The following is a 12,350-nucleotide window of genomic DNA, read 5'->3' as shown; positions in this document are numbered from 1 at the left end:
CGTCCCCAAATTCCCTCGTCCCTAAATTCCCACGTCCCCAAATTCCCTAACCCCCAAATTCCCACGTCCCCAAATTCCCTCGTCCCCAAATTCCCTCATCCCCAAATTCCCTCGTCCCCAAATTCCCTAACCCCCAAATTCCCACGTCCCCAAATTCCCACGTCCCCGAATTCCCACGTCCCCAAATTCCCTCGTCCCCAAATTCCCTCATCCCCAAATTCCCTCGTCCCCAAATTCCCTAACCCCCAAATTCCCACGTCCCCAAATTCCCACGTCCCCGAATTCCCACGTCCCCAAATTCCCTTGTCCCCAAATTCCCTCGTCCCCAAATTCCCACGTCCCCGAATTCCCACGTCCCCAAATTCCCTTGTCCCCAAATTCCCTCGTCCCCAAATTCCCACGTCCCCGAATTCCCACGTCCCCAAATTTCCTTGTCCCCAAATTCCCTCGTCCCCAAATTCCCACGTCCCCGAATTCCCACGTCCCCAAATTCCCTTGTCCCCAAATTCCCTCGTCCCCAAATTCCCTAACCCCCAAATTCCCACGTTCCCAAATTCCCTCGTTCCCAAATTCCCTCGTCCCCAAATTCCCACGTCCCCAAATTTCCACGTCCCCAAATTCCCTAACCCCTAAATTCCCACGTCCCTCAATTCCCACGTCCCCAAATTCCCTAACCCCCAAATTCCCACGTCCCCCAATTCCCTTGTCCCCCAATTTCTTCGTCCCCAAATTCCCTCGTCCCCAAATTCCCTCGTCCCCCGATTTCCTCGTCCCCAAATTCCCTAGTCCCCCAATTTCCTCGTCCTCAAATTCCCTAATCCCCCAATTCCCTTGTCCCCTAATTCCCTTGTCCCCCAATTTCCTCGTCTCCAAATTCCCTAGTCCCCCAATTCCCTTCTTCCCCAATTCCCTTGTCCCTCAATTCCCTTGTCTCCCAATTCCCTTGTCCCCCAATTCCCTTGCCCCTAATTTCCTTGTCCCCCAATTTCCTAGTCCCCAGATTCCATAGTCCCCAAATAATGTACAAGCAAGAGGAAAATAAACGTAGACGATTCGAAACCTTCCGAATAGCAGATAAGGGAATTCGCGAACTGTTCGGAACGATACTCGTCGTTCCGCGAATTTTCCGGAAGAAGCATTCGGATTCTGGCTACGGATAAAATTGCGGATCGATAGTTTTCGTTGAACAGCTCCTCCGGCTGCTTTGGTCGGAATAAAGCGATGGAAGCTGGAAAATTCGAGCGCATCGCTCCAGCGCCGTTTACGAGAATCTACTCCTTGCGTGGACGCGCGAAACTTTTCGAATTAATTCACGCCATTCAACCACCATCCCCATGCTCCGCCTCGACTAATATATCCACCGTAGTCAGCGAATATATGGCCGGATGAGAATTGAAAGTAATAAAACCTCGTTTCCTTCGAACATAATAACGCAAAAAATTCGGATCGACCGAGAGAACGCTTGTACTTTAACGGCACCCTGGTGCATGTACAGTATGGGGCAAAAATTTTCTATCGTTTCTATTGTTAGGGTGGTATTGGAAGTTTCTATCTATGTATAGATTTAATAGACTTAATTTATTTTATCTTTGATGTGTACATACATCTCTGGAGTTCTTAAGTTATATCTCTTGTTAATCTGTTAATTTATAATTTTATTGTTTTTATAAATTTATAGTAGTTTTATACATTTATTATTTTATTAATCTCTTAAGTTGTACAGAAGTTCCTATATACCCGATGACTCTTAAAAAATTTATAAAAATAAAAAATTTCATCCCCTACATGTAACTCGAACACAAAAGTTATTTGTCAGCAGTCATCGAACACAAAAGTTATGCCTTTGCACTCGAAGATAATTTTACTGTTTGCAAACAGCAATTTTAAAATATTAATTAAAATGTTAAATGACTTCTTGTGAACTTATTATTTCTCTACTAATAATTTCCACTATTGTCTATTTCACTATGTTTATACATCACATAAGCACTGTTATAGAATTAATTAAATAATGCTTCTTTTAAATTATTGTATTAAATCGAATGGCGTCTAAGAGGCACCCCTCGAGCGCAAAGGGTTATTTGTCAGCAGTCATCGAACACAAAAGTTATTTGTCAGCAGTCATCGATTTGCAATACCTTTGTCAATCCACATTCGTATCGTTGCAAGGTTTAAGCCTTACAAGCATCACAAAACGTTACGAATTGAATATACATCGTAGGGGTAGAACGAAATGCTCAACTATTACGGCTGTTATTGGACAACGCCTGTAAACGAGAATTCATAACACTCCCAGATCAAACGTCACCGAAAACCCAATCTCGTTCGAATCCACTTAACCCATTTCACATATCCAAAGCCCAGGTTCCGAGAGTCTGCTTGCTCGAGTATAAATTCATTTATTCATCCATCGCGTTTCGACCCACCATTCGGCGTCGGCAGACCTATTACACGTACGTACTTACGTCTACCTACTGTCGTGAATTGCCAAACTCACTTACTATATTTTTATTGTTAACCATACTTTATTTTCTATGTACATTTTATACTTGCTTTCCAAACTTTTTGACTTTCGAATTCGATTCTTGACATCGGTAAGGGTGATATATTATGATATTCAAACTTGAGTTTGTGAAACTGCAACAATTATGAGACTCGATATCTTTTTGATATTTTATTTTCTTGTTTGTAGTATTTTTTTTAGCTTCCTTATGATTGAAAAAAATTTTACTTAAATTTTAATATTATGTTTGAAAAATTTTAAGTGTTCAGATAGGAAGATTTTTTAATTTGAAAATTTGTCAGACTTCAACATGTTTGAATTTGGAATGATGAGTGATTTTAAAGGTTTGTTAATTTTGAAGTAGTTAAATTTTTTAATTTGGACATTTGGAGATTTGCAAAATTCCAAAGAACACAAACTAGAAAATTCCGACAGCTTTTAATAAAAAATGAATTACGTCCCTGATGACAAAGATAGAAAAATTCTAAATCACCCTACTTACTCTATTTGATGTTATTCAATATTGATAGTACCTCAAAAGAAGTAGTGAGGATAAACTGCAACAATTATGAATTATTTTAAGAGACTTGACATCTTTTCAGTATTTGCTTTTCTCGTTTGTGCTATTTCTTTCAATTTCATTATGCTTGAAAAAAAATTGTACTAAAATTTAGTATTATGTTTGAAAAATTGTAAGTGCACAGATAGGAAGATTTTTTAATTTGAAAATTTGTCAGACTTCAACATATCTGAATTTGGAATGACAAGCAACTTTGAAAGTTTGTTAATTTTGAAGTAGTTAAACTTTTCAACTTGGACATTTGGACAATTGAATAATTCCTAAGTTCACAAACTAGAAAATTCCGACAGCTTTTAATGAAAAACAAATTAGATCATTGCTAATGACAAAGATAGCAAAATTCCAAATCTCACTACTTGCCCTAATAATGTTACCCTAATAAGTAACCCCTAATAAGTTACCCTAATGTTACCAATACTGATGTTATCAATATGTTTGTATCACCCCTACATCAACGCGTCGAAAAGAGTATTATATCAAACGAAATAATAAAAGAGAAATTCTCTGCAGAAAACTATGTATTCTCTGTTCGCAGTTCTCGGTTCGTCCAGGACGGAGGGTCGACTGCCACCATCGAGGTTATTGTTCGGCCTGTTCGCGTTTCACCTGATCGCCATTCGTTAACCGTAAAGCATTGAAATACGCGCGCGCTTTGGAGCTGTTTTATATAAATCGACGTGCTTGTAAGAAAGTCCGGGCCGCTTTGTGTGATGTGATCATCCTCCGGCGACAGACGACGCACGTATCGCGCCTCATTTTGGACCACGGTGCGGGGATGAACGATGACGAAGAAAAATGAATAAACAAATGAACAAAAAAAAAAGACAGGAAACTGCGATGAATTCCGTCGAGGATCAGGGTGGTTGCAGCGAAGAAGAGAAATGATGTCATGAGAAAATGTTTCGTGTTTCTTTACGATCAACACCTGAAAGGTATTCGTGGTCCGCCAATGTAGGAACGAAGAAACCACGGGAGAAACAGGAGAGGAATGTTTCGGGGTATATTTTATTATTAGAACTGTGTATATGTCGCTTCCTTTCGACGAGATTCATGTGTTTGCAATGTGTAGATAGAACCGTATAGTACCTACGTTTTACGTCGCATCGTTTCGAATAAAGAGTGATACTATTCTTTTCGTTTTCGTACTTTTATAAACTCGAAATGACTGACCTAGTGGATATATCGTACGGGCGGTCTCAAAAATGGTGTACGAGAAATTACTGTGCAAAATGTTTTTGAGGAGATTGCTTCGTTTTTGAGGTACGAACTTCTTTTACAAGGGGTGAAATTTTGAAGTGAGTGAAATTTTGAAATTTGGTGGTTTGGGGAGGTGGAAAGGTGGAGTAGGTGGGATTTGGAGGATTGGGAATTGGGGAGTTTGGAAATTTTTAGAATTTGGGAATTTGGGGTTTGAGGAATTTTCAAGGTTTGGGAGTTTGAGGAGTTGGGTGTTTAGGGATTTGGGGGGTGAGAATTTGGAAATTTGGGAGTTTGGGAATTTGAGAGTTTGGGGATTTGGGAGTTTGGGAATTGGGGAGTTTGGGAATTTGGGAGTTTGGGAATTTGGGAGTTTGGGAATTGGGGAGTTTGGGAATTTGGGAGTTTGGGAATTGGGGAGTTTGGGAATTTGGGAGTTTGGAAATTTGGGAGTTTGGAAATTGGGGAGTTTGGGAATTTGAGAGTTTGGAATTGGGGAGTTTGGAAATTTGAGAGTTTGAGAATTTGAGAGTTTGGGAATTGGGGAGTTTGGGAATTTGAGAGTTTGGAAATTTGGGAGTTTGGGAATTTGGGAGTTTGGGAATTGAGGAGTTTGGGAATTTGAGAGTTTGGGAATTGGGGAGTTTGGAAATTTGGGAGCTTGGGAATTTGGGAGTTTGGGAATTTGAGAGTTTGGGAATTTGGGAGTTTGGAAATTGTGGAGTTTGGGAATTTGAGAGTTTGGAAATTGTGGAGTTTGGGAATTTGAGAGTTTGGAAATTGGGGAGCTTGGAAATTTGGGAGTTTGGGAATTTGAGAGTTTGGGAATTGGGGAGCTTGGAAGTTTGGGAATTTGGGAATTTGAGAGTTTGGGAATTGGGGAGTGTGGAAATTGGGGAGTTTGGAAATTTAGGAGTTTGGGAATTGTGGAGTTTGGGAATTTGAGAGTTTGGGAATTTGAGAGTTTAGAAATTTGAGAGTTTGGAAATTTGAGAGTTTGGGAATTTGAGAATTTGGGAATTTGGGAATTTGGAAACTTGCAAAATTTGGCAAGTCGAGAACTCCAAAACTTCCTACCAATTTCCCGTACCAAAAATCAACAAAAATCTCAAAACCTTGAAACCAATAAAAAATTGAATGAATATAAACCTACATAAATTCGAATAAAATGGAATATTCAAAGATTGCAGAATCGAAAGGTACTAAATATTTCCAAACTTCCAATGAGGGGTATGTATATTGTATTCTAAGTAGATGAAGGTATGGAAGTACGATCGAGCGGTGTATCTGGCGGCATTTTATTTGTGTCACGTAGCGACCGAATCATCCTATATAACTCGAAGATGCGTTCGATGTCGAGAGAAAAGCAGTAGAGTCAAGTATCTTCAGAGGGAGATGTTCCCCAGCTGCTCAATAATGTGAAAAAGTAGAGATGGTAGCTGAATATCTATACCTCTCTACTACCACTTGGCTCATTTCTGATACAACCCAATAAACATTCAAATTTTACAATTTCATTCTCGGCGTTTGTTCGAAATCTTCGATTCCTGGATATAAAACTGCATAAATCGTACAAAATGTGTTAAGGATTATTTTAAGTCAACTATTGTGTTAAGGGTTAGGTTAAGGTTCAACAAGGTTGTTGATAGTTGATATCAAAATTATATTGGTACATCAACTATATACATAATTATATACACTGGTACATCAAAATCTAACATGATATTAAGAATTTTCAGATTGTCATATTTAAGACAAAATTTTCACTTCATGTTCTTATATTAATAATTACAAAACTGTAATTATTAGCAAATTTATTAAGAAGAGTAAAATGGCTGCAATATCAAATAAAAATTTGAACAAAAAAAAAATGAATAACAAAATTGTAATTTTTGAACGTCAGATAAAATTTTCATTGTCGTGTGAGTTCAATACATGTATGAGAGAATGATGCACCAGATAACATATTATAATAAAATTTCCATTGAAGAAGAACTATATCTGATTTATATCTAATCATATAGATAATATTTTTTATTTTACTTGTACATGTTAGTTGTGTTAGGAAATACACACATGCCAACATATGTACATATGTTCATATGTTCATATGTTTATATGTTTATATGTTCATATGTTCATATGTTCATATGTTCATATGTACGTATGTACATATGTTTATATGTTCATATGTTCATATGATCGTATGTTCATATGTTCATGTATTCATATGTTCATATGTTCATGTATTCATATGTTCATATGTTCTTGTATTCATATGTACATATATTCATATGTTCATATATACATATGTTCATTTTTAAATTCGATAAGAAATATTCACACGTGATTCTCTATGATATTAAACATGTTTACAAATGTTTCTGCATATATTTAAAAATATTTTACAATTAATCACGAATGAAGTACCTTAACCTCAAAGATTACTTACGTGAATTATGAAGGTTACTTTAATTACTGAAGTTTATTATAAATTACAAAAGTTATTAGTACATAAATCTTGCAAACGAAGCCTAAAGTGAAAAGCAGATCAAAAGACTTCAAATAAGAAGTTGTTTTTCACATATGAGAAGTGTTTGTACATCATTTTTGAGACGACCTGTATCAGCAATCTATCTTCGTCGCTCTCAATCTGAATTTCACATGCTGTCTCTCGATTCGCATCCCGATTACCCTGACATCACTCGGTTCGCCTGAAAGTACACGAAACAGTGTGCGAGGAGATGTACCTGATGAATCGGATATTCGACGAGTAGTCGCTTTGCGGTTGCCACTGTTCTCGTGTCTCCGACAAGAAGGATCGTCTTGTCGAACACAAGGAAGATGAGAACCGATCCTCTTTGTATTAGGACGACGAACGATGTCGAAAAATCACCTACTTTTTTCATCCCTCACATCGAGAGCACTTCGTCTAATAACCGACAGTATTTCTTGCCGAAAAAAAAGAGCGCACGGGATAAATATTTGTTGTGAAAATATGAGAGATGAAAGTGAGAGAACGATAGATAATGGAAGGAGCTCGATGCGGTGCTGGATTAATTAATAAATAAAATAAGTAATTGCTATTTAATATGTAATGTTTCAACTTTCTAAATTCTATTTCCCGGATTTCCATTTTTCCAAGTCACTGTTTAGGGATTTTTGTTTTATTCAAATTTTTGGATTGATATTAGGGGTTTCAATTTGTGAATTCATACATTTTCAAGTTTTCAAGTTTTTAATTTTCCAAATTTCCAAATTCTAATTCTCAAGTTTCCCAAGACCTCAAATTCCCTAGTCTCCAAAGTCCTACGACCCGAAATTCCCATGCGCTCAAATTTCTACGTCCCCAAATTCCCACGTCCCGAAATTCCCACGCGCCAAAATTTCTACGCCTCCAAATTCCTACGTCCCCAAATTCCCACGCGCCCAAATTTCCGCGCCCCCAAATTCCTACGTCCCTAAATTCCCACGCGCCCAAATTTCCACGCCCCCAAATTCCTACGTCCTCAAATTTCCACGCGTCCAAATTCCCACGCCCCCAAATTCCTACGTCCCCAAATTCCCTCGCGCCCAAATTTCTACGCCCCCAAATTCCTACGTCCCCAAATTTCCACGCGCCCAAATTTCTACGCCCCCAAATTCCCACGCGCCCAAATTCCCACGCGCCCAAATTCCCACGCTCCCAAATTCCTACGTCCCCAAATTCCCTCGCGCCCAAATTTCTACGCCCCCAAATTCCTACGTCCCCAAATTTCCACGCGCCCAAATTTCTACGCCCCCAAATTCCCACGCGCCCAAATTCCGACGTCCCCAAATTTCCACGCGTCCAAATTCCTACGTCCCCAAATTCCCACGCGTCCAAATTTCCACACCCCCAAATTCCTACGTCCCCAAATTTCTACGCCCCCAAATTCCTATATTTCGAAATTTCCACACCCCGAAAAATCGCCAAAACATCCCCAGTTTCCTAACATCCCTATTTCGAAATTTCTACCAAAAGCCCCCGAAGAACCCTCGAAAGTGCCGGTGGCCCGTCGCTATCTTAATCCGGCACTGGCTCGATGTTTCGAGAGCCAACGAGAGAAACGATCGGTCAGTTACGAAATGGAATTTCGTTCACGGGTTACGATTCGCGTTCTGTCGGGGCTCATTAAGCGTTCGCTTCATTAAATTAATACCTGTTTGCTGTTCGATTTAATGCGTTCCCCTCTTTCGATACATTTATCAGCCGCGTTTCACACGACTTCGAACGCGACCGAACGATTAAAGCGATTTGCAGTCACGTTCTGTTTACAGTGAATATAACCACGTGTATCGAGCTTACCGTTCTCTACCCCTCAGCTACCTCGACTTCCGGTCGGAATATTGTGTCTACCGGTTGCGTACCGACTGGAATATCGAGGAACGGGTACATCACGACTTTCGAATTTATTTTTAGATATCCGGTGGTTTTCGTTTATTATGGAGTAGTAGTTTTCGTTTATTATGCACTTTGGTATTGTTCCAATAATCTTTGGACATATGTAGACTGTTTGTGGTAAATTCGTAGTGTGTTGAGGAGGATTTTTTAGGGGAAAGAGGTGGATGTAGGGAAAATGGAGTGAGAGGTTTTGGGTTTGGGGATTTAGGGATTGGGGATTTAGGGATTGGAGATCTAGGGATTGGGTATTTAGAGACTTGTAAATTTATGAAAGTGGAATTTAGGGATTCGGGGATTTAGGGATTCGGGGATTTAGGGATTCGGGGATTTAGGGATGGGGGATTTAGGGATCGGGGATATAGGGATCGGGGATTTAAGGATCGGGGATTTAGATATTGGGAATTTAGGGATCAGAGATTTAGGAATCGGTGGTTTAGGGATTCGGGGATTTAGGGATTCGGAGATTTAGTAATTCGGGGATTTACGGATCGGGGATTTAGGGATCGGAGATTTATGGATTCAGGGATTTAGGGATTCGGAGATTTAGTGATTCGGGGATTTAGGAATCGGGGATATAGGGATCGGGGATTTAAGGATCGGGGATTTAGGTATCAGTGATTTAGGAATTCGGGGATTTAGGGATTCAGGGATTTAGGGATCGGGGATTTATGAATCGGGAATTTAGAGAACGTGGATTTAGGGATCGGAGATTTAATTTCTAGGGCCTTAAAAATTTAAAGAATTCCAAATTTGAAAACTTCAGAATTCATCAATGTACAAATTGAAAACTTGAAAACTTGAGAAAGTTATCATATTTCTATAATTTCCAAGTAAGTAAAACCATCAATCTCCATAAAAAAAATTCTTCCTCCCAAAAATTTTCCTTGCAACTAAAATATAATTTGAAGATTATTGGAACAATGACAAGGTAGTCGTTTGAACGAGCGACGATCGAGGCTAAAAAAGAAGCAGAAGGTTGAAATCGTATATATACATATATATGTATATGTATATGTATGTTATGTATTAACGAGCGATGTGTGCTAGCTATTAGTTTACGGATTAATCGATTAAGGATCGCAACGACTGAATAATAATCTACATGGTTTTCTAATTGTAATAAGTATTTTTGAAAAAATGACGTCATCGTTTCTACGTATGTAGCTAAAGCGAACGTTCGTAGGTGAGCGCGTTTCAATTTCGAGGTTAGCCAAAAAGGAAAAAGATAATTAAATAAATAAAACGAGAAGATGAACGCACGAGAGCGATAGAATATTTTCGAACGAATCGGTATAAACGATTATATTAAAGAATTGTAAGCGAGAGTGTAAAAGTGTCCGAGATGTTTCGCGTATGTCTGCAGCATAGTTTTAATAATTTTTTGTGTAAAGAAGACGTGAGGAGAACAAAAAAAAGGGAAGAACAAGATGCTAGTCAAATTTTTGCCAATTTTTTGGTATCGATGCTCATTATGTTCCTCAGCTTGTCACGATACGAAAGAATATTTATGATAATAATAACGATATGACCACAGAATCGTTTCATTTCAACCCTCTCGATCCTCATCTTCGAACGAATTAATTCACCAAACGTGAGTTCGCAGATTTTACGAATTAACGTTGTTTTTTTCCCAGTTCCGAATAAAGTGTTTTTGATACGCGTATTATAAATGATATTAAATTGTCCTCGCCGTAACTGGATTAATTTCGTTTTAATACGCGTCGCATGTACGGGCGGGTAAGGAATAAATTATTTGTGATTAATGTATCATTTTTAATTCGTATAGAGTTCGGATCTGGATGAAGCATTGAACTCGTTGCTCGGATAAATATTGCATTTTCATAAAATTTTATTTGAATTAATGATTTATGTGATTGCATGAGGAAATTAAATTGATAATTTTAATATTGAATTGTTGAGTTCAATCTTTCGGGGGATTTGATTTTTAACAAATATTTTTGCTGTTTTGGGTTTTTGGATTTTTAGATTTTTGGGTTCTTGAAATTTTAGATTTTTAGGTTTTTAGATTCGTACATTTCTAAATCTCTAGATTTCTATATCCCCTAGACGCCAATCTCCCTAGACCCCAGTCTCCCTAGATCCCAATCTCTCTAAATTCCAATCTCCCTAGATCCCAATCTCTCTAGTTTTCAATCTCTCTATTTCCCAATTTCCCTAGTTCTCAATCACCCTAGATCCCAATCTCTCTAGTTCCCAATCTCCCTAGTTCCCAATCTCCCCAGTTCCCAATCTCCCTAGATCCCAATCTCTCTAAATTCCAATCTCCCTAGATCCCAATCTCTCTAGTTCCCAATTTCCCTAGTTCCCAATCACCCTAGATCCCAATCTCTCTAGTTCCCAATCTCCCTAGTTTCCAATCTCCCTAGTTTCCAATCTCCCTAGTTTTCAATCTCCCTACTTCCCAATCTCTCTAGATCCCAATCTCCCTAGTTCCCAATCTCCCTACATCCCAATCTCCCTAGTTCCCAAACTCCCTACATCCCAATCTCTCTAAATTCCAATCTCCCTAGATCCCAATCTCCCTAGTTTCCAATCTCTCTACTTCCAAATCTCCCTAGTTCCCAATCTCCCTAGTTTCCAATCTCCCTAGTTTCCAATCTCCCTACTTCCAAATCTCCCTAGTTCCCAATCTCCCTAGTTCCCAATCTCCCTAGTTTCCAATCTCCCTAGTTCCCAATCTCCCTAGTTTCCAATCTCCCTAGTTCCCAATTTCCCTAGTTCCCAATCTCCCTAGTTCCCAATCTCCCTAGTTCCAAATCTCCTCAGTTCTCAATCTTCCTATTTCCCCATCTCCCTACATCTCAATATCCCAATATCCCTAGATCCCTAGATTCTTCTTACTCTCCTAGTATCCTTCCTACTATCCTTCTTCGCTAGTAAAAAACTTTGGAAATTTATGAAAACTTTCTTATCAACTGTAATATTCCCATAGAGACTGGAATACACAGTAACTACCCTCTTCACTACTTAAAAATTCATAACATTCATAAAACTTACCATCACTTCCCAAAAATGATAATATTATTTAACTCTACTAAACTTGAAGTGTTAATTAGAAACCGACATTTGTATATCCTATAAATCGATACAAATTGAAGGGTTTGTAAATCATCATAAATGAAGTTTATCGTATCTATATGTTACTCATCATCTCAACGTCCAGAAACTCTTAAAAAATCTCCCGTCAATAAACACAACACATCACCTTAATATTCGATCAACCGATCACCTCCCTGTTTATCTCCCATCGTTCGCAAACAGGGAACGATAATAGCTGGCAGTTCCATCGGCACGGATATTTAATTAACGAAATAATATTGCTTGGATAGGAAACAGCTGACTGTTGGAAAACCTTGACTGCATCCTCTCAGCGAAATTACAATTTCATTCAGAATAATAGGTCCGTATGAATGAATATTCATGGAATATCTGGTATTGAATAGATCGGGCCAATTTCTGGCCGTGTTAATCACGATTTTACGTATCGGCACGAGATAAGAGATAATTCGAGACCCGGACGGTTCGGCAAACAAACGCGTCCATCGGCAGGTGTATCGATGAAAGTCACACGTTTAAGCGTATCGGTAACAAATGTTATTTTATCAAAAGCTCCGCGTCGCTCGAAT

The 12,350-nt window shown here is 38.7% G+C and overlaps 1 protein-coding gene across 1 annotated transcript in view; it reads left to right on the top strand.

The window, feature by feature from the left end:
* LOC100882940 (uncharacterized) overlaps positions 1 to 10,239 on the top strand; it is an 82,856-nt gene extending 72,617 nt beyond the window's left edge. Inside the window, exon 6 of the mRNA XM_012288200.2 lies at positions 3,619 to 10,239. Coding sequence (XP_012143590.2) covers positions 3,619 to 3,707 — 89 coding nt within the window. The 3' untranslated portion in view covers positions 3,708 to 10,239. The remainder of the gene's footprint in view (positions 1 to 3,618) is intronic.
* The last annotated feature ends 2,111 nt before the right edge of the window (positions 10,240 to 12,350 follow it).

The sequence above is a fragment of the Megachile rotundata genome, chromosome 2, assembly GCF_050947335.1.
Source record: "Megachile rotundata isolate GNS110a chromosome 2, iyMegRotu1, whole genome shotgun sequence".
NCBI classification, from domain to species: Eukaryota; Metazoa; Arthropoda; class Insecta; order Hymenoptera; family Megachilidae; genus Megachile; species Megachile rotundata.
The sequence above is the reverse complement of the archived record's forward strand: the minus strand, read 5'-3'. Positions and strand labels throughout refer to the sequence as shown.